The following is a 23086-nucleotide window of genomic DNA, read 5'->3' as shown; positions in this document are numbered from 1 at the left end:
TACACAAATGTATCTCTCCCTACATGTATGTGTTCGTGACAAATGGGAGTGTACCAAGTGATAAGAGTGCTTGCCATCTTCTGAACGCAATCTGAGCCTCTCCTTACATGTATGTGGTTGTGATAACAGAAGTGCTAGACCCTCATCCCGCTCCTGTTCTAGGTTGCGGTTGACGGTCGAGAATCCCCCCCTCTACAACTTCTCTTGCTAGATGGTGGAGGGGAAGAATCACTCCATTTACGACTTCTTTTTGCATCCTCTTGAAACACAAGCTTGAAAAAACAACGCCTCCGATGGCTCAGCGAGAGAAAATGATGACGTCATAGCAGAATGGGATGACGTCACAATGACAGGAAGAAGAGACACCCAAACAGCCGCCATCTTGTTTGACATCTTGTTTTATTCCAAATCTGAAATTAAAGAAACAAGGGTGTAGCCTCCTCCCTCTTGGGAAGAACCTTAGAACCTGAGGGAGAGGGGTGGATAAACTAAACATAACATGCAACTCGTGATACTTTCAACGACGAATTGATGAAAGAAAAGGAAGGAGACAGAGCTACAATTGCAGCAGGGGGAGCATTTCCGGAAAAGGGTGAAGCTGAATCGTCCAAACGAAGAGAAGAAAAACCCTCCCAAGAAGGACAAGTAGAAACTGCGATGTTCCCTCTTCCTGTAAGTTAACCTCCATTGCGACTTAGGCTAGGGACGACATTCCAGGCAGGGATTAGTAATGGTACAATTTTTTTTTACATCACTTTGCAAACATATCCTTAATCACTGAAGTAGGCACAATATATACAATAGCCATTTGAATTTTTTCAACTGGCTTTAAATTCACTAACAGCAGCACTTGTTGTGGGCATTTTCTTACTGAGATCAACATGCAACATTCTTGCCTTTTCATAAATTATCGCCTCCAGCACTTTGCCACGAGTTCTTTCTTAAATTCTAGTGTTTCTTGCCTTTTTTACAGAAGGGCTGGCTCTTGGAATTTACTTTTGCCCCATGACAGCTTATTTAGCAGTTGCATTCAAATAAAAAAAAAGCACAAAAAACAATTAAAACAAAGGCAGAATTGGTCACAAAAGAACATGGGGTGCTTTGTTTGATTGCTCAGTACAGGGCCTAGTTGTTATGTGGGCCCTGGAAGGAGCATTTCTGGGTGTACACAATCTGAGGATATATATGAAACCAGAGTTAAAATTTCATTGGTAGAAGTCTACGAAAACTGAATCATGCAAAAACCAGGGTGTATGAAATCTGATGTTTGACTGTACATCCAATCTTCTATATTTCAACTTAAGGATTACACATTGGTTATGAAATTATTGGTGTATCTGCCTGTCATGACTCATCTTCTTACTTACCTTGTTCACTAAATTAGTGCTGTATCTGCCTGTCATGAGTCCTCATCTTTCTTAACTTGGTCATTAGTTGTGTAGCCCTTGTCTATGCTATTTATGGAGTTAGTGCTCATCTTAATTCTAATTCAGCTCTTTTACAGAATGGGTGAGTTTTACTGAAAAATTACTAGCCCATTTCATGACCCCTGTTACTTGGTTTCAAGTCTCTCATGGTCAGCATCTGAATAGCAGCATCACTCCTCTCCCTACAAAAAGTAATAATTTTTATGATATAAACCCATCATTTTAAGATAAATTTTCCTCTTTCTGACCCCAAGTAGCTTGCTGATTGGTCGGATAACAGTTGGAATGCAATTTTCTGCTGTTAAGAGGCACTTGGGAGTCTGGATGTGCAGATGATTAAGCTGGATTATTCTTCTTTTGAATTTGTGAAGAGATCCAACTCTTGTAGAGGTATTTGTAAAGGTTTTTTTTAAGCAATAAGAAATAATTTTCTTTCAAAAACCTCCTTTTAATATGACTATCTCCATGTGTGCATTCATGAAAGCTAGATAGATAGCTTGCAAGGTTTAAAAAAATCAAAACTACCATGTTGAGCACAAATTTTATTATTGGGAAATTTTATATAATATTCTTAATCATGTATTTAGTTGCATTACTTTCCGATGGTTGGACTAAACTATACATACTATTAATGAGAATATAGCTTTTATCACCTAAATTTTGTTTTTTTTGCTATTATAAAGACACATTCGCGTGTGCCTTCAAATCCCACCAGTTGGTGCATTATTTTTAAGTTTTACATATTAATGTAAGAAGTGATGATCTAGAGAGATCTTACCTGCCTTTAACTACGTCTCTCTTATTCCTAATGCAGTAGGTTTGTATCAATGAAAATAAAATTTTTAATTTTTATGTCACTATATTATGTTGTCATAAGTCTGCATATTCGTATTAAAGTTTTATTTGATTTCTACTTCAGAATGTATATTTCTTTTATTAAAGATTTTAAGTTTTGCAATTTTCCTTATGTGTAAAAGTTTAGAATTTCTAGTTTGTTTTTGTTGTATTTTTTGCAGAAGCCTTTTGTTGTCATTTCATGATGCTACCCACGGTAAGAAGCCTCAGCGAATTATCATTTACCGAGATGGTGTAAGTGAATCCCAGTTTTTAGAAGTTCTTGCTTATGAACTAAGAGCAATGCGTGAAGCTTGTACCACCTTGGAGAAGGGTTATGAACCTGGCATAACATTCATTGTAGTGCAGAAAAGGCACCACACCAGGTTAGTGTGAACATTTTTTCCCTTTTCAATAGTATTCATTTTGAAGATCTTTAGTGTGAAATATTTTCATAATGCGTTTCACATTATTAAACATACAGTAGAGCCCAGGACCTTGATGCTGATTCGTTCCAGAAGAAGCGGCGAGATGCAGTTTTGCCGAGATCTGAATGAATTTTTCCCACAAGAAATAACTTAAAATAGATTAATCTGTTCTTGACCACCAGTTTTTACCCTAACCTTGCCTTTCTGGGCTCGACCTGTGTCGCCCAGTGAAATGTTCCTATAGCACTCATTTCTAGGTATAAATAAATGCCAAATATACCAGAGAAAAAGCCATATGGAATGCCAGAGTTACTACCTCTGGCTCGCTCACCCTCAAAGGGTGTTGGTATAGCATCAGGGGCGAGTGGAAGCCACTATCACAGATACTTCACCAAATAGATCTCTCCTCTCTCAAAATCCCCCTCTGCAGAGGTGCTTTACAACGGCTACCTTCCGCTCGCTACTACTACTGCCTCTGCCAAGAACGCCATTCCTGAAATACGCACCCAAGCTTGGGCCAGCTAAAGGGTGGGGAAATGAAAAAGAGAGGGATGGGTTCACTGGGCGACACAGGTCTTCCCCCAGAAATAGATTTTTCATTTGTCAAAATCCCTTTTTTATACAAAACATTACCCATAAATACACATAAATTACAATGAAATAAGTTCAGTGTTGAATAGTATACCATTTAACACCCTTTTTTTTCATTCTTAAATATATATGCACTGTAGTAAAATAACTGCCCTACATAAGCCCAATTCACCCATAATACGATGGTTGACTGAGCACCATACGCTAGGCTAGATATGTAGTATGTACTGTTAGGGGTAGGCATAATTATTGTTGCTAATATGAAAACATTGAAAATCAAGTTTAATTCTTACAGGACATTAATAAAATATTAAAAATAAGGCAAATTTTTTTATCATAAACTAGAAAAATTGCCTAAGTTAAATCGCTAGTTATTGGCCATGAGCAGCTGTGTACAGATGTAAACAAACCATCATACAGTCTACTGGAATACTGTATACAAAATAACTTTAAAATCTTTCAGTATGTGTTATATTAAATATTTTCTCATGAAATATCCTTGTAAAACAGGGGCACTTTTCACAGGCACTTTGTGCTTTATAATATGACATCATTATTGGCAGAGTAATACCCATTGGAAATTGATCCTCATAAATGTATTTCTTTAAAATTGGAAAGAATCCATATATTAAGGATAACCAGGGAGCTATCGATATCACAAAACCCTTTACGTAATTTGTTTGATTATAAAATACTACCAAGAAAATATTGCCCCTTAGTAAACAACAAGGCTCGAAGTCCAGCACGACTGGGAATTACGTACGAATAATGAGCAGACTGTAAAATGGTTTGGCAGGCAAAAGCACAGTCTGAAACTGACAAAAAACACACATGTAGCACTTTTTTAAAATCTACTACGTTTATAAATAAAGTAGCTGCAATGCGTAAAACCAGCTTTCCTTCATAAATTATGTTCTGTTCGGCATCTAAAGACAGTGATCATGTTGGTAAAATGAAATCAGTTGATATTTTAAGAACGTAAACAAAACCAGAATGCAAATGGCAGATTGTTCAGTTCGTATTATAATTCGATAATATGATAATAATACATGCAATGTGATTAGGTACAGTCAAACAAGGGTTTTATTAAAATGAACATTATTCTCAATACACAAATATTATCGACTTTTGCGAATGGATATGTTAGTGTAACAACCTAACCCAGGCAACAGTCTCTCTCTTTCTCTCTCATATTCCCGTTTTTTTAATTATGGATGAAGCGATTGTAAAGCTGTGGTACAGACATAAGCAACCAAATCGAGAAACGGCTGATTGCCGACGTCATTTACCTTCACTATAAAAAGAAGAAGAAAAAAGGGCGCAGGCAAAATTGATGTTCAAAACTAGTGAAATCACACCTAACGCTTGAACAATTAAGTATTGTGCCACTTTTAAACCCAACTTTGTTCATTTACAAGAAAGTATCTAAATTACATATCTTCTACCAGCCAAGTGTAATGGCAATGAAGATATTGATAGTACTCAATCAGCTGAGATTTTGAGAATGTAAACAAAATCGAATGCAAATGGCGTATGATGACAATGCTTAAACTCTGTGAAATACCATTAACTTTTTCAAATTCTCATTTTCTCAAGAAGATATTTATGTTTAGACTTATAGACCTTTTCTGTTTTTAGAATTATGGATAGAGATCCTGCACCTGTAACAAAGTGAGAACTTGCTCATCCTAACATCTAATTATGATAATTATCCACAGTAATTGCTGTAATTGGTTGTTTTGTTTACAGTATCAAAAGTTGTATCACTAGTGATTCCCTTGAATAACATATGGTTTTTACCATTATTAGGTTACAAATGTTTTGTTTACAGCGTCAATAGTTGTTACTGTAGCCCCAACTATTGATACAACTTTTGACACTTGAAGGGTTAGCCTGTCATTAAAAATTTTACAGGATTTTAAGGTTGTCACAGAATGCCTCTTACATTATAATTTTCAATAATCTTAAATTCAATTGTCGCTCTTACCGTTTTCCTCACCAAACGGATTTTTGTTTGCTCAGATGCAACATTTACTCAAAATTTTCCATTGAAATCCGATCATTTCAAGTTCTAATATGATCAAGGTCCAGGTCTCTACTGTAGTATACTTTTGCCTGTGCAACACGTGTATTTGAATTTAAGCACTACTTGACTTTTCATGAATTTTCTAACATTTCTTTTGAAATTTTTTGTGATGACGTACTTTATGGTCATTCTTATCCTTGTGATAATTACAGTATGTATAATTTTAATTATGGAACTTACCCAGTAATTATATAGCTAAGAGTTTCACTCATCCAGCAGTTAAATTCCGAAATTCACAGGTTGCACCAACTTTTTGTTTTGTTGTGGCTAGGTAACAATGACCTGCCTACTTTCAGGGATAAGAGAGGAACCACTTGGCAAAGATCTCACTTTGTTTCTGCTGGCAGATGGCTATAGACTGGTTGTCGGCTGCAGTTAATTCTGGAATTCTTGACTTTTCCTGTTGTTTACACAGCAATTGGTGAAGTATTTTTCATAGTGTTGGTTGATTCAGCGATATCTAGTTAGTGTCAGATTCTTGTTATTTAGAGAAGTTGATAGTTATTGACATTGCCTACTTGACTCTCTTTTGTGACATGTTGGACTCTAGTGTTTCTAACATTAGGTATTGTGCAAAAGGATGTAATACTAGGTTGACCCAGCTTGCAGCAGACAAGTATGTTCTTGGGATTTAAGGTGTAAGGATTGTGTTGATTGGGACAAAGGAACTTGGAGGAGCTTAGATTCTCATTTAAGAAAATTAGATAGAGATAGAAAGAGAAAGGATTTAGCTAGAGCTAATTCAAAATCAACTAATCAGAGATCGTCAAATTTTAAATCGGATTCTAGTGTTCCTGTTATTTCTCTAGCCCCACTTCCCAGTTCTCTTGCTGTACCACCTCAAATTTGAGGCTCCAACACTTCCAATCCCAACTCTATCACCAGCCTCGAAGAAAGGCTTGAAAAGTGCTTTTTGCTGTTAGCACAGATTATGGAGCAGCTTAGTTCATCAGTGAAAGTCCTGATGGACAAAGCTAAAAGTGATAGTGCAGTGTTAGTGGAGGAGGTTGCTGTTCATCCCATCGACTCTCCTAGGCAAAGGTCATTGGCATACTCGCCAAAATTTGGGAGGAGTCAAACTGGTAGCCCAGGGGAGGTTGGTAGCGTCTGCCCATAAGCAGTCGCCTCTAGTGGTTCCTGGGAGCATTTTTCTTCTGATTGCTTCTCAGAGGTGGATGCTTTCCCAGCATCCAAGACTCATCGTAGTTTGACAGTCCCTCAGTAGGTGTCAGTGCTTTCTTTGGCTCCTGCAGCTCCAGAGGCGCCTGTGCTGTTGGAAGCAGTCAAGCGCCCATCAGCGCCAGAACCATCTACAGTCAACAAGCACCAGGTAGCTCCCACTTCCTTTGAGTCACATCAAGGTGCAGTTGTTCCTGAGTACCCATCGCCACCTCCAGCTCCTGGAGTTCCCTTTGTTTCCACTGAAGTAGTCTTCATTCAGCTGAAGCTGGACAGTATTTTGGTCTTGCTTAGTAAAGCTCCCACATCGGTTCAGGCGCCAGTAGTGGTTAGGACGCATCAAATGCCCATAAGTGTGGGTGGGCTTCTTCTCGGCTACACCTCCTTTGTTACCCATGTCAACTTTAGTGATGGATATGCCCTCAGCTGCTTCCTCGAACCTACCGAAAATGGTCCTTTCTTCTTTGGCAAAGAAGACCTTCTAGGACATGGAGGCTTGGCTAGCAGAAAAGAGGGATCAAGGCAGGACCTCTTTTAGTTTTCCTCCCTCTCAGATCTTGAGGTGGAGATATCTTTTGTATGCCATTAAGGAAGCTCCTTCCTAGGGAATCTGTGCCTCTTCCCAAGGAGACTTTTTGGGGTTGGTAGATTCAGCCAGACGTTCTACTTTCACTTTAGCGAAGGTTTAGTTTTCAGCTTCAGAACTGGTGCACCTCCTGAAGAACATCTTGAAATTTTTCAAAGCCTTGAACTTCCTAGACTGGGCAGTGGGCGCCTTGGCTCGCAAAATTAGACCTTGTCTCCTGAGAGCTTCTCTTCAGACTGGTTGGGAGTTCTGTCTTGTATCAAAGGAATCACAGATGGTTCCCATGAGTTGGCTTGCTTTATAAGATGGGTACTCTTACAAAGAGGCAGCTTTGGTGCTTTTACACCTCTAAAGGAGTTATGATAGTGTAAAGATTGGCGCTGTTTTACTTGCCGTTGGATAAGATGCACCTGTTTCCCTAGTCGACAGTCCTTGACATAGCTTCTTACTTGCAGAAGAAGACCACTTATGATCTTGCAGTCTTCCAAAAGGCCCAGAGATCATCTTGCTGTAAATGCAAAGCAGTTTGTTCCTTTGAGGCCGCAGCCCTTTTGGTCCAAAAGCAGTCAAGAGGACTTCTTCCAAAGGTCCCTCTTGCAAGTGAGGAGAGCATTCTCTGTGCACAAATCGGAGCCAGACTTTATTAGTTTCGGGAAGTTTGGCAGAAGAAGGGAGCAGAAACTTGGATAGTGAAGGTTCTGAAAGGAGGTTATATTATCCCCTTCATGAACATGCCTCCCTTAGTCAACGTGCCAGTCGTCTTGACTGCTTATTCTCAAGGGTCAGAAAGGTTTTCAGTGCTTGAAAATGAAGTTACTTCTCTTTTGAAAAAGGAGGCAATAGAGCCAGTGCCAAACCCTCATTATCCAGGTTTTTACAACAGTCTTTTTGTGGTCCCAAAGTCATAGGGGGCTGGAGGCCCATCCTGGATGTTAGCACCCTCAATGTCTTCTTTATGAAGACAAAATTCAAGATGGAAACAAACCAGTCAGTCCTGTCTTCCATTTGCTCAGGAGAGTGGATGACATCCTTAGACCTAAAGGACATGTACTTCCATGTACTTATTCATCCCATGTACTTATTCATCCCAGTTCAAGGACGTACCTCAGGTTTGAGTTCAAGGGAAAGATTTATCAGTTTCATGCTCATTGCTTTGGACTTATGACAGCGCCTCAGGTATTCACCAGAGTAATGGCTTCCATCGCAAAGTGGCTTCACGTGTAGGGGGTAAAAATCTCCCTGTATTGCACAATTGGGTTCTCGGAGCCCATTTGGAGAGTCAGTGCTCGGAGGACCATCGGATGACTCTTTGTTTGTACAGAATTAGGAATCCTAGTGAACCCCCAGAAGTCCCAATTGGATCCCCTCAGAGGATTCAATATTTGGAGATGATAATAGTGTTTCTGGATTTTTGGGTTTTCCACCCTAAAAAGGATAGAATCTTGCCTAGGGAAGGTGCGGGAGACTCGATGGAAGAATGTTTTGCCAATAATTGGACAAAACTTCTTGGCTTTCTTTTGTCAGTGGAACAGTTCATCCACTTTGGCAGAATGTGTATCAATCCCCTGCAGTTCTTTTTGAAAGCGAGCTGGAACAGTAAGGTTCTTCCAGCTTCATATGTGTTTCCAGTGATGGGAGAAATAAAGAAGGACCTCCTTTTGTGGAACTCCGAAGAGAGACCTTTGCAAGAAAAGTCTCTTTTTTTTCCGTTGATCCCCAACCTGAACTTCTGAGAATTGTCAGGCCCTGAGCTGGGGAGTTCTTTTAGAGAAGAAAGTGTCTGGGATATGGTACCAAGAACTGAAGTTGTTACATATAAATGTGAAGAAGCTAAAGGCTGTGCATTTAGGCCTTCAGTCCTTCTCGCAAGAAGTGAAAAACAAAACTAGTGTGGTCCACTCAGATAATACAACAGTGCTCTCTTACATAGGAAAGCAAGGAGGGACTTGGTCTTTCTCTCTTTATGAGCTGACAAGAGATCTCCTCTGGGCAGACCAGAATGACACCAAGATAATTACCAGGTTCATCCAATGAAGGATCAATGTATTAGTGGATGAATTGTGCCATCAGGGACAATCTCTCGATGGAATGGACCTTGGATCCACTGGTCTGCCGAGACCTGTGGCAGCTTTGGGGAAAGCCTATTTGCCACTTCCCAAAACCATCGTCTTCCTAATACTGCTAACTTATAGAAAACAGTCGTAATAAGTGGTGAAGAATCAAAATGGGCAGATGTAACATGCAGAGTTCCTCAGGGTTTTGTCCTTGGCCCTCTCTTGTTTTTTATTTACATTAATGTAGGCTTAACTAGCAGGATAGCCAAATTTGCAGATAACACCAAACTAGGTGTAAATGCAGCAGACCCAGATAAAGTGGAAAGTTTTAAGAAATGATCTAATAAAGATAGGAGTAGTAAAAAGGATGGCAAATGCCTTTTAACTTGGATAATTGTAAAGTGTTACAAATAGGAACAAACAACCCTCATGCCAGCTACATGCTGCTTGGGAATGGCATAAATAGTGTAGAACAAGAGAATAAGGACTTAAAATTCACAAAACTGTGCATAAAAGCCAAAACGAAGGCACAGAAACTAATGGGATACATAAAGAGGCAGTTCAAATACAGAACAAGGAAAGGGTGCTACAGCTTTACACATCCATAGTTAGACCTCATTTTGAATATGCAGTAATTTTGGTACCAACACTAAGAAAGGACATAAATAGATTATAAGCGGTACAAGCTAAATAGATTATAAGGGGTACAAGCTAGTGCCACAAAGTTAATTCCATCCATCAGGCAAATAGGTTACCAAAGACGACTAGAGAGACTGAACATGTATAGCTTAGAAACACGACGATTGCTAGGACAACTAATTGAAACATTTAAAATACGTAAAGGCATAACAAAAAGTAGACCGTAACCTATTTACATTAAACAAAATCAGACAAGAAATAATGTATGGAAACTAGAACTGAAGAGTTAAAACAAAGCCCATTGTGAGATATCAGAAAGCTAGACAAAATCATAACTCCTTGTAACTCCTCTATATAGTTTGCCAGTCCCAGATCCTCAGGCCTGGACAGTAGACACTTTTCTCCTAGACTGGTTGAACAAAAATCTTTATATCTTTCCCCCATTTAGTTTGCTATGGCAGGTGCTAAACAAGATTCTTTCGCATGAGAATGTCTCCCTAATTCTGATTGCTCTTTCTGGCTCCCTAACTCTGATAGCTCCTTCCTGGCTGTCAAAGGAATGGTTTCCCGATGTCATCAACCACCTAGTGAACTTCCCAAGGCTGCTTCCTCTAAAGAGGCAGCTTCTCAGACAACCAAACTTTCAAGAGGTTCCACCAAGGCCTGTCTACTCTGGTCTGGCCAGGCTTCAAACTGTCAAGAAGCTTCTTAGAAAGAAAGAATTTTATAAGGTGGCTGCAGAGACAATCACTAGATGCAGAAGGCAGTCCTCTAATGATGTCTATTAGAATAAATTGAAGATCTCCAGAGAGTGGTGCAGGAGCTCCAATGTCCCCTCTTCTCAGACCACTGTGACCCTGTTACAGATCGCGAATCCGCTCAGGTTCTTTATTACAATAAACAAAAGGATTCAACACCAACAATTGAAACTCGTGATAAGAATATAGAAAGAAACTCAAACAGAACAGAAGTTTATTGACAAGCATATTAACAAAGATAAATGCAGAATGGTTTCTCATATTTACATAACAAAATTAAATCTGACAATATGTGAAAAGGGGGAAACAGTGCAGTAATGAAATACTTGCTGGCCAGTTTTGCAGCTGTTGAGAACAGAGCTCGAAGCGAGGGCTTCACAAAAGGTGTCAGTAGAACAGATTCCCTTGTTGTTTGGCCAAGAATGAGTCCCCCTATAATCCATGACCTCGCTCTTTCTCTGTTAAGAGTGTCAGAAGTTCTGGGATCTGATGATGTAGAAAGGTCTTTGTGTCCCACAAGATCTTTAAAATACTATTTGCATAGAACTAAGGACATCCGCGGCAATTCTTGCAGTCTGTGGTGCTCTGTCTAGACCATTATCTAAGAATGCCTTAGCATTCTTTCTGGGGGACATCAACGTGAAGCAAACTTGTCAGTCCTAGAAGACTGTTTCCTATGTATAAAGTGAAAGCTCATGAGATTAGAGCAGTAGCCACTTTGCTGGCCTTTAAAAGAAATCTTTCTCGCTCAGCAATTTTACACTACATTTTGGAAATGTAAATCTGTTTGTGTTGCATTATCTTCGGGATATTGAAATAGTGTATGATGATTGCAGTACCCTGGGTCCTTTTCTTGTGGCTGGTGTGATGTTGGGAAAGGAAATGTAGGAAGCAACCCTTCCTAAGAATCTTATTCTCCTTGATATAAGGTACTTATGTTACTGGGAAGTCTGGAGGTATGAAGTATCCTCCAGTCCTTTGGTAGTTGGTGGTGATTTTTATTTAAATATGTTTTGGATATAGGTAACAAGTTTTCTCTGGTGAATTGTTGGTACTAAGCCCTAGGCAGGGGCAATTTATCTATCCTTTGTCGGCCATCGGAACTATCCTTCAGACAGCTTCTTATCTTTCATACTGCAGGAAGGAATGACTTAATCTTGAAACTTGAAGAGCGGGTTACTCCTCAAAACCACTTGTAGGATATTTCTTCTCTGAAAGGGTTACTTCACGTCGGGATCTCTCTCTCTTTCCTTGTTTCTGTTCCCACTCTCTCTCGTTCGCCCTCTTCCTCTCATATCCTTCGTTTCTTCCTTTTTCTCTTATTTTTGATGATCTGATTCTCTCTACTTCCTCAGAGTCCTATACTTTATATGTATACATTCGTCGATCTTGGGGCGGGGCTGAAAGGGCGGAGCATAACCAGCTGACGTCACCGTCCCTCAACAGAAACTCTTTAGAAGACTCTCGACGAAATGTTACGTCATATTTAAAATGCGGCGTTTCTAACAACGGCTGTGTGCTGGAGTTCCACAAACACCAGAGTATTCTTGAACAATCATGAGAACAGACGCTTCAAACACATGTGGGAATACCTCCTTGCTGCAGACCTACTAAAAGAAGATATTTTCCTTTCCTTTAATACTATATGTGTCTTCGCTTTAGAGCGATTACCATAAGAGACCCAAATAGCTGACTTCTCATTGCATTTAAGATCAGCAAGGAACCTTTCAACTTCCACCATTAAGGGTTATAGAACCATTTTGGGGTCAGTTTTTCATCACAGAGGACTGGACTTGTCCTTCAATCTGGATATTTCAGACTGTATTAAGTCCTTTGACACCCCTAAGGACTAAAATTTGCATGCTGTACCTTGGAATCTTGACAGTTTTGAGGTGGTTGTCAGGACCTCCCTTTGAACCTATGCATTCTATCTCTAAGAGATTTGACTAGAAAAAACCTTTTTCTGAAATCTTTGGCTATGTCAAAGAGGATCAGTGAAGCAGTGAAGTTCATGCATTGGACAAAAGGGTAGGTGTTTTGAAAGGGAATGCTATCTGCTCAGATTCCCTTGTTGTTTGGCCAAGAATGAGTCCCCCTATAATCCATGACCTCGCTCTTTCTCTGTTAAGAGTGTCAGAAGTTCTGGGATCTGATGATGTAGAAAGGTCTTTGTGTCCCACAAGATCTTTAAAATACTATTTGCATAGAACTAAGGACATCCGCGGCAATTCTTGCAGTCTGTGGTGCTCTGTCTAGACCATTATCTAAGAATGCCTTAGCATTCTTTCTGGGGGACATCAACGTGAAGCAAACTTGTCAGTCCTAGAAGACTGTTTCCTATGTATAAAGTGAAAGCTCATGAGATTAGAGCAGTAGCCACTTTGCTGGCCTTTAAAAGAAATCTTTCTCTCTCAGCAATTTTACACTACATTTTGGAAATGTAAATCTGTTTGTGTTGCATTATCTTCGGGATATTGAAATAGTGTATGATGATTGCAGTACCCTGGGTCCTTTTCTTGTGGCTGGTGTGATGTTGGGAAAGGAAATGTAGGAAGCAACCCTTCCTAAGAATCTTATTCTCCTTGATATAAGGTACTTATGTTACTGGGAAGTCTGGAGGTATGAAGTATCCTCCAGTCCTTTGGTAGTTGGTGGTGATTTTTATTTAGATATGTTTTTGGATATAGGTAACAAGTTTTCTCTGGTGAATTGTTGGTACTAAGCCCTAGGCAGGGGCAATTTATCTATCCTTTGTCGGCCATCGGAACTATCCTTTGTCGCAGAGGTCCCACTAAAGTAGTAGGCGCTTACTGGCTATACCACCATGCCTCTACATGATGAGCGACAACCAGAGGCAGTATTTTCTATCATCAACTGTATTATCAGGTAAGGAATCAATAAACATTTTTATATAATGTTGGTAAAGTTTTTCTATCCTCACTCTTGTTAATATTATGAGATAGAAATATCTCTACATCGCACTGTCCCTCAATGTGGGAATCAGCTATATAATTACTGGGTAAGTTCCATAATATCCAGTAACTATATAATCAGAGCCCACCCTCGGTCCCTTAGCATGGATTTTTTTTTCAGGGCATAAAACAAAATGAGCTCTTTGCCAAGTGGTTCCTCTCTTTCTCTGAAAGTGGGTGGGCCATTATTACCTAGCCCCCCCCAAAAAAAAAAAAAATTAGAGCAACCCCTGAATTTGGGAATTTAAATGTTGGGCAAGTGAAACTCTTAGCTACGTATATAATTACTAGGTAAGTATAATTAAAATGTATACAAACTACTATTGTCATGTCAAAAGTAAATCTCTTAAAGGATCAGAATAATGAATCAATATATAAAATTTAAAAAATGTTAATGTTCGTTTGTTCAAAATCTTAAATCTCTGAAAGTTCTTCACAGATTGCTTTGAAATTTTGACACAAAATTGCATTCAAATACGCATGTTTTTATAATGGGGTTCCATCATACCTCCCCCCTCCAAAGGGGGTGGGGGTGAGAAGGGATTCCCTGAAATGGAGCTGGTTATGCCCATAAACTTAGTTACTTTATGAATTTATCATACATAATTTCTGCATATGAATTATCATTTGGAAAAGAACACTATGGGGTAAACATCAATGATATCAAAAAGAGTGGAGTTTGAGAATGGGATTGACTGAGAGAGAATGGAGAGGAAATGAGAGAGAGTAGACAGGTTGTTAGGGGGAAAAAAAAAAGAGGAAAAGAGGAGAGAGAGAGAGAGAGAGAGAGAGAGAGAGAGAGAGAGAGAGAGAGAGCAACGGTTGGCCGGGTACAATTAGTATTAGAATAAGGGTCCAGATATTTACATCAATTCCTCAAAAATCAACAGGAAGTTCAGGTAAAAGTGTTTTTCTGGGTCGACCTGTGTTTACCGGTGAAAAGGGTCCTGCTATCCACTTTTCTGATATAAATACTTTCTAAATATACCAGAGAAAAAAGTAGCATTGGTATGCAGAGGTTACTACCCTTGCGCGAGTACCCAAAGGGCGTCGTGTATAAAGTTCAGGGCATGTGAAAGCCACTATTCACAGGTCTCCTGCCATTTAGAGTATTCCTTCTCAAAATCCACACATGGGGTGAGCCGTGCCAACGGCCACACTCACACTGCCTCTGTACTACCACTACTGACGCCCGATGCGAGCGCCCTCACAAATCCTGTTAGAAACTTTCCCACCAGTAAACACGGTTCTTGGTTCTGTGGTTTTCTTGCAGATTTTACTTGCTATTTCATGATGGCTTCTTCCCAGATGTCACCAACACCTAAGTTGAGTACCCCAATTTGTATTTTTCAATATACATATTATGAAATTGGAGTTCTTTTATGGACCCGTGAGCCCGTAGAAAGTATTGCGGGAACACGGCGTCACCGCCATTTTGAATCCCACCAACGGGAACGCGTGAGTTTTGGGTACCAGTTTTTATTATTTGATAACTAGCTATGGCTAGTTTCAGTATGAGTACCCTTTTTCCCGTGTTTCTTACACTATATATAGACTGTAGTACATGTCATTAGATTAACATTCATGCCCGCGTTGTAATTAGCAGTTTCTATATTCTGAATTAAGAAAGTAATTCAGGGGAAGGACAATTAACTTTCTTCTCCCACTTAGAGGCGCATATGTAATCTTGACATGTTCTTATAGTTACAGTATTATATTTATTTACTCAATTAAGCAGGCGGTATTGCCTGCAATGAGAAGAGAGAGAGAGAGAGAGATATAAGGCTTCTATTAGCATTATTTTTTCGTCATTACAGCGTAGCCTATGGCGCCTTTCGAGAGAGAGAGATACTGGTACCTCCTCCCTCTCTCTCTCCCCCCCCTTTTTTTTCTCTCATGTTAGCCTTCTCCCCCTCTCTCTTTCTCCCTTTATAAATTTATCTATAACATGTGCTAGTATTTTACAAATAGATTAAAATATACAAGTATTAATTCACTGTAGAGGCTAAAGAGTTGCTATCATAATCTGACCGTAAGTAGTCACTACTCCTATTTAATTTCTAAATTATAATAAAGCTCCTTAATTGAAAAGTCAAAATTCACAATCACTTTAATTCGATTTTTAAAAAGAGTATGATTATTGGTCTTTCTTCGAGCTGAGCTAAGAAGAAGTTATATAGAGGTATGTGTAGCCTAGATTGAGCAAAGCTCGGTCCTAACGACCACGGTCAAACAACCGGCACTGGTTACCCATGTAGTTGGTTTGTTATCTTTATAACCCTCTCAGATTACCTCATTTTTGTAGTAAATTCGTTAGTCCATTATGTGAGCCATGTTCTTGCACCATACAAGGTCTGGTTATTACTGACTAGCCCTTTTCGTTAGGCTATTCCTCTCGTTCGAGCCCCCTTCTGGTCGTAATCTTACCCCAGTGAACCATGGTCTCAGTCACTACCATTCTATGAGGTAACTTAGGTCTCTGATAAGTGACCACCCTGGTCGATGTTCGTACCACGCATTACCACTCCTGCAGGTGGTAGCCTACACATCGACTGTTGGGTGGCCACCCTAATCAATGTTAAGACCAATCACGACGAGCCAGGGTTCTCTGTTAACTAATACCCCTACGGGGTAGGTTACATATACGACCAGTTGGCTGGCGACTTATGATCGGGTAGGTAGTCAGACTTCCAACCACCCCCCCTACCCCTTCCCCCTCCGCTTATCGGCTCGGCTTAGTCAATCCGTCGTAACTTACAGTACTAGCTCTCCTTCTAAGAGATGTCTGTTTGAGTTTCATACAAGCAGGAGGGCTAGGGTTGGGGAACTGGGTTAGCGGTTAAAGAATACTTAGCCCAGCAATAGCCTGCCGGAGCTCCGCCACTGAAGTACATAACTATGGTGGCTAGTATTCCTACACACATTAGGGGCTTCTGTTGAGTCTCCGTTAGTAGTGGAATAGGAATAGGAGGCTTGTCCTCAACCCATACTTGCCGGAGATAGGCAACGTCGGATAGGGAACCCCTCCTCCTGACTCTCCATCTCCGGCGCTTTCACAGCTATCAGCTAGGCAGAATGTGAGTATATAAAAATAGCCTTGGTTGGGTTAATGGTACAGGTATTAGCTCCGGACCCTTGTGGTACTGACAGAGGATGACACCCACATCCACTGCCGGGATTGCCCAATAACTCTACGGCTTATCAAGGTCTGTTCTCGGTTTTAGTAGGCGCCTACACTGACATATACCCCTCCAGGACCTGCTGGATCTATAGAGTTGAGCTCGCCCTCCTCATAGCAAGGCGAATATCAGTTAGTGATCACGGCACCGGCCTATAACCTACGAACACGTCCTAGCTCCGGCTAGTAACGATTACTAACGAACTTACAATGAACCTACATACCTTTTATTATGTATTATGCATGTTCTTATCATAAGATTGTGCATGTCTTTAATGAGTATGTGTATTGTGAACTTATATAGTCTTAAGTTACAATTTCTCCTGGGGAACTGTTGCTCATCAATGATTTCCCTTACAGAAGGTGGGTTGCTTGTCTCCGGGGTGCGCCGCCTCCTTTAGTGATCCGGTGGAACATGAAGTCTGCCGGTCGCATGCAAACTGCTCCATCTCCTTCGTAGCGGAGCAGGGAGAAACGTCCTACATGGTCTGGCACCCGGAGGCGTGCACCCTGTGCTTTGAGCTAGTCGTGATCTTTGCCAATGACCAGGTAAGCACTACATAACCTTCTTTCTTCATCGTTTACAAATTGAGTATATATTGCATATTCAATTTCCTATATTTTATGATATTTTATGAAATAAACCGGATATGGTAGGAAGGTTAACTCCCCTTCCTCTCTTACAGACGGATGAGGACAGCTGCCAGTTGGCCAAAACGAATCTGAGACAGTGGGTCTCCGGGTATGGGCGGAACGCTCCGTCCGGGCGCCCCTACGTCCTGGACTACAGCCTGGGGACTCGCCTCTTCCCAGGTTCGCCTTCAGCTTCAGTCGACGCAGGTCTGGTGGCTCCCCTCATTGACGCCATCCGGGCCGCGACAGCCCCGCTGCCGGATGATCGGGACCTAGCGGGAGACGTCGCGGCAATCAACATTCATATGGAACCGATGGCCCTGGATGAGCAGGTAAGTGGTGAGGTAAGCGAAGCAGGTAGCCTCCTCAGTCCCACTCCCTCTTCCTCTTCCTCTTTCCGGGGCTTTACCAAGTCCACCCCTACTACTTGGGACGGCTCGAGATCTGTCCGTCCCAAGGAAAAGTCCCTTAAGGCAACTAAGTTGTTGCCTAAGGTACACAGGCCAGCTCCGCCAGCGGCGTCAGAGTTGTCTCTGGCCCCTAGGCCATCGACTTCCTCTGCGAAATCGCCTGCTGCCAAGGGTTCTCTCTCTTCTAAGGAATCGAGAACAAAGTCCGGAAAATCTAAGGCGGCGGAGTCAGGCCTTGACCATGATCTCCTTGCTAACCTTCTGATGTCGAAGGTTAAGAGACGCAGTCGACGAAAGATTCTATTCTTTGAGGCGGGCCTCCGGTTCGGAGATCTCCAGCCAGTCAGTATCAGACATAGTGGCTGAACAGATAAAGCCCATAAAGGAATTGATGGCGGGTTTGCTCCACTCCGGATCTCTGGCGCTAGCCTCGGAAGTTCCGAACGCCTCAAAGTTGCCACCATTCCATAAGAACAACCCATGGCAGTTCGCCATGCACGCCCCATACGTGGATGGCAAACTAACCCTAGAGGTTGCGGTACCCGACCACTGGAGGACTTTGATTTCTACCCAGAAGGCCTCCAGTTTCCCTTCAAGGGGTTCGCCAGACTAGCGGAGCATGTGCTGGTCAGAGCGGACAAAGTTCCTAAGGAAACGGTGATCTTTCCGAAGGAACAAGCCCAAGCTGTCTGGGCTCGTACTTTGGCTGACTGGGAGTGCGTTAACACCAGGTTAATACCTCACAAAGGCTCCTTCACCATGTTTGTGACACCGGACGTGGTTCCGGCTCCCTGCACAGACAAGATTGCAGAGTTAACCCTCCAAGCAATCATGGAAGAAAAGCCTCTCCCAATCTTGAAGGAGACAGAAGCTACCTCACTCCTCATACCTGCCAACAGAGACTTCTGGCAAGATGCTCCGGCCATATTTACGGTCGGCAAATTAGATTCGGACTGTGCCTCGACCTTGTTCTCTGATAAGCTCCCCAAGCTGCCGGAGAACATGATAAAATCTGAGTTTGAGGCTAGGACTAGACTGGCTAGATCTATCAACTCCGTTGCCTCAATGGAGTTGGTAGCTTCTATTTACAAAGACGAGCAGCTCTTCCAGGTCTTGACAAAAAGTCTGCTACAGACTTACCAGTCGGACCTATTCGAATTTGGTGTCGCAAGAAGAGCTTGCAGGAAGTACGTCTTGGCGGAGGCTACTATTAGGCATGAGCCTAATAGACTAATTAAAACCTCAATCTGGGGCGAGAACCTCTTCCCTCAAGAAGAGGTAGATAATGTCTTGAGGGAAGCCTCCAGGGCTAATCAAAGTCTCCGTGTCCGATGGGGTCTGCCCTCCAAATGTAAGTTTGAGGCAACCAGAAAACATGCCAGGTTTAGAAAGAAACAAAGGTACTTCGCGTCATATAAGACTTCTCGCCCTCAACAAATGGCACAGGCAATGCCCCTCGCCCAAATGTCGAAACCTTCGACATCAAAGGCCCAGCCCCAGCAGCAGTTTGTGCTGCTTCAGGCTCCACAAGGCCAACAGCCTGCAACCTCTGCAGCCCTAATGGCCTCCCCCGCTTTCAACCCTGTCTATGAAGCCAGCGGTTCCTTTCGCGGCTACAACCGACATGCCGGTAGTAGTAGAGCCAGAGGCCACTCCCGGCTATGTAGCGGGTCTAGAGGCAGGGGATTCCGTGGAGGCAGGGGCTATAAGCCCGCAACAAACCAGTGAGAAGTATCAGGTAGGAGGGAGGCTATACTGGTTCCGAGATCATTGGACGAATTTCAGCCCTTGGGCGTACAGCATAATCTCCAAGGGCCTGGGTTGGAAGTGGAAGGGAGGATTCCCACCACCACCAGTGAACTTCTTCCAGACTCCAACAACGGACTTGGAAGAGTACACCAAAGATCTCTTGCAGAAGGAAGTCATAAAGAGAGTAAAGAGCCTAAAATTTCAAGGACGTCTGTTCACTGTTGCCAAGAACAACTCATCCAAAAGAAGAGTCATTCTAGACTTGTCCAAACTCAATTCTTACATTCTTTGCGACAAGTTCCGCATGGTGACAGTCTCGGAGGTGCGGACCTTACTTCCCCGTGGGGCCGTCACCACCTCTTTAGATCTTACAGACGCTTACTATCATGTTCCGATAGCAAGGAACTTCTCTCCATACCTAGGCTTCCGACTAGGCAACAAGGCGTATTCATTCAAAGTCATGCCATTCGGGCTCAACATCGCGCCCAGAATATTCACCAAACTAGGAGAGACAGTAGTCCAGGAACTCAGGACTCGAGGAATAATGCTGGTAGCCTACCTAGACGACTGGCTCATTTGGGCAACCACAGTCGAGGAATGCCGCAGATCAACAGCCAAAGTCATAGAACTCTTAGAGCTTCTAGGATTTCAAATAAACAAAGAGAAGTCGCGGCTGGAACCAGTTTCCCACTTCCAATGGCTAGGAATCCAATGGGACCTGGAGAAACACAAGCTATCCCTTCCACCCAAGAAGGCCAAGGAGATAGCAGCGGCTACGAAAAGATTTCTCAGGAACAAAAAGGCCTCTCGACGTACCCAGGAGAGGATCCTCGGTTCACTACAATTTGCGTCAGTAACAGACGTCCTACTGAAAGCCAGATTGAAAGATATCAATCGTGTCTGGAAGAAGAGAGCCAACAATCACCTCAGAGACAAACTCTCAGTAATTCCATCTGTACTGGCAGAGAGACTTCACCCAAGGTTGAAACTCAAGAATCTAACCAAGTCAGTGCCACTGCACTTCCCTCCCCCATCTGTGACGATTCATACAGACGCGTCACTGAGTGGTTGGGGGGATACTCTCAGCACCAGAAAACTCAGGGAACATGGTCAAACACGTTCCGCCAATTCCACATCAATGTATTGGAAGTCATGGCAGTTTTTCTAACTCTGAAAAAGTTATCACCACCCGAGAACAACCATGTGAGGATAGTCTCGGACAGCCTAGTAGTAGTCCATTGCCTAAACAGAGGAGGCTCCAGAACAAGCAAACTGAATCATGTACTAGTAGCAATATTTACTTTGGCAGGAAAGAAGCACTGGCACCTGTCAGCAACTCATCTGGCAGGAGTCAGGAATGTGATCGCGGACGCTCTCTCCAGGACCACTCCACTGGAGTCAGAATGGTCCCTAGACATGAATTCATTCCAGTGGATCTCCAGTCAAATCCCCGGCCTGCAAGTGGATTTATTCGCAACAGAGTCCAACCACAAGCTACCATGCTACGTGCCTCCCAATCTGGACCCTCTAGCCTATGCCACAGACGCATTAGCCATAAATTGGAACCACTGGCAGAAGATTTACCTGTTCCCTCCAGTGAATCTTCTGATGAAAATGTTGCACAAGCTACGCTCCTTCACAGGACAAGTAGCACTAGTGGCTCCCAACTGGCCCAAAAGCAACTGATATCCGCTCCTTCTAGAGCTGAAGCTCCATCCCAGACGGATCCCTCCCCCGGAACTGACACAGGTAGTACAAACTCGAACTGTGTCAGCTTCCTCAAGACTTCTCCATACCCTAACTTTATGGATTTCATGAAGTTTGCGGCTCAAGAGGATGCGAGTATTGATCTGTGTAATATCATATTCATAGAATCAGACAAAAGAGATTCAGCTGTTAAGAAGTTGGCTGAATTTTTAAAACATTCAGACACCCATAAAATGACCCCAAATCTGGCCATCTGGTTTTTTAGAACTTTATTAGAAAAGGGCCTAGCCGCCAGTACTATTATGACAATAAAATCAGCCTTGAAGAAAATCTTTCAAGTCCGTTTCAAAATAGACTTGTCAGATTCATATTTCTCTTCCATTCCAAAAGCATGCGCACGCCTTAGGCCATCTGTCCGTCCACAAAAGGTCACTTGGTTCTTAAATGATGTCCTAAAACTGGCGTCAGACACTGATAATGTATCTTGTGCATATATTACTCTTCTAAGGAAAACTTTGTTCCTAATGGCTATGGCCTCAGGTGCCAGAATATCTGAACTTTCAGCTCTCTCTCGTAACCCAGAAAACATAGATTTCCTCCCATCAAGAGAAGTGCTACTCTCCCCGGACCGGAGTTTCCTGGCAAAAAATGAAGACCCCCAAAATAGGTGGTCTCCTTGGAAGATTATTCCCCTGCCTCAAGACACATCTCTATGTCCTGTTGCAACTCTTAAGTCCTTTTTAGCCAGGACCTCCACAAAGTCCTCAGGTCCTCTCTTTATTAGAGAACATGGTGGCACGATCTCTATCAAAGGTATTAGACAGCAGATACTCTACTTTATAAAACAAGCCAACCCGTAGTCATTTCCACATGCTCACGACATCCGGGCAGTGGCTACATCAATTAATTATTTTCAGAATATGAACTTTGAGGACCTTAAAAAATATACGGGTTGGAAATCTCCAACAGTTTTTAAACGCCACTATCTGAAGAATTTACAATCTCTAAAATATTCAACTATAGCTGCAGGGAGCCTAGTCTCCCCCGAATAACATTTCCTAATCTTCTGCCCCCTTCCCCCCCCTCCTTTCTACCTGCCTCACTGATACTCGCCACGATGCCTCTCTCCTCGGTATGTGGAGAACCCGGCGTCACCCTGTCACATATTCTGTACATATTTAATTAGTTCCGGACGTTTTTTATAATCCGGATAGTACATATCCAGAATTTTGTATCAAAAAATTCTCGCATGATACCTGTATAAAAATTCCGTTTGTATTACCATTAAGCTTTATTATTTCTAAGCCATAGCTTAAGCGACCCAGAAAAGGGATTTCGACGAAGGAAAAATCTATTTCTGGGGAGAGCTGTGTCGCCCGGTGAACCCAACCCATAGTCTTCCCTTCCCTACACCTATCCAAGCCAGGAAAGGTATCTAACAAAGCAAGGATTGAGTGAGGGCGCTCGCATCGGGCGTCAGTAGTGGTAGTACAGAGGCAGTGTGAGTGTGGCCGTTGGCACGGCTCACCCCATGTGGGGATTTTGAGAAGGAATACTCTAAATGGCAGGAGACCTGTGAATAGTGGCTTTCACACGCCCTGAACTTTATACACAACGCCCTTTGGGTGCTTGCACGAAGGTAGTAACCTCTGCATACCAATGCTAGCTTTTTCTCTGGTATATTTAGAAATTATTTATATCGGAAAAGTGGATAGCAGGATCCTTTTCACCGGGCGACACAGGTCTCTCCCCAGAAATAGATTTTTCCTTCGTCAAAATCCCTTTTTTTTTTTCGAAGCTGTTTGAGGGATACAGCTACCTGGATAAAGGAAGCAGTCAAGTGCCTTTATACTTG

At 42.2% G+C, this 23086-nt stretch overlaps 2 protein-coding genes across 5 annotated transcripts in view; one reads left to right on the top strand and one right to left on the bottom strand.

Annotated features, from left to right (window-relative positions):
- The window catches only part of LOC135219616 (progranulin-like), a 298310-nt gene that overhangs the window by 86483 nt on the left and 188741 nt on the right, over positions 1 to 23086 (bottom strand). The window lies entirely within an intron of this gene.
- Positions 1 to 23086, top strand: part of LOC135219615 (protein argonaute-2-like) — a 68873-nt gene that overhangs the window by 31681 nt on the left and 14106 nt on the right. Inside the window, exon 2 of the mRNA XM_064256522.1 lies at positions 2444 to 2647. Within this exon, the coding sequence (XP_064112592.1) occupies positions 2444 to 2647 (204 nt within the window). The remainder of the gene's footprint in view (positions 1 to 2443; positions 2648 to 23086) is intronic.

The sequence above is a fragment of the Macrobrachium nipponense genome, chromosome 1 (genome assembly GCF_015104395.2).
Source record: "Macrobrachium nipponense isolate FS-2020 chromosome 1, ASM1510439v2, whole genome shotgun sequence".
Lineage (NCBI taxonomy): Eukaryota > Metazoa > Arthropoda > Malacostraca > Decapoda > Palaemonidae > Macrobrachium > Macrobrachium nipponense.
The sequence above is the reverse complement of the archived record's forward strand: the minus strand, read 5'-3'. Positions and strand labels throughout refer to the sequence as shown.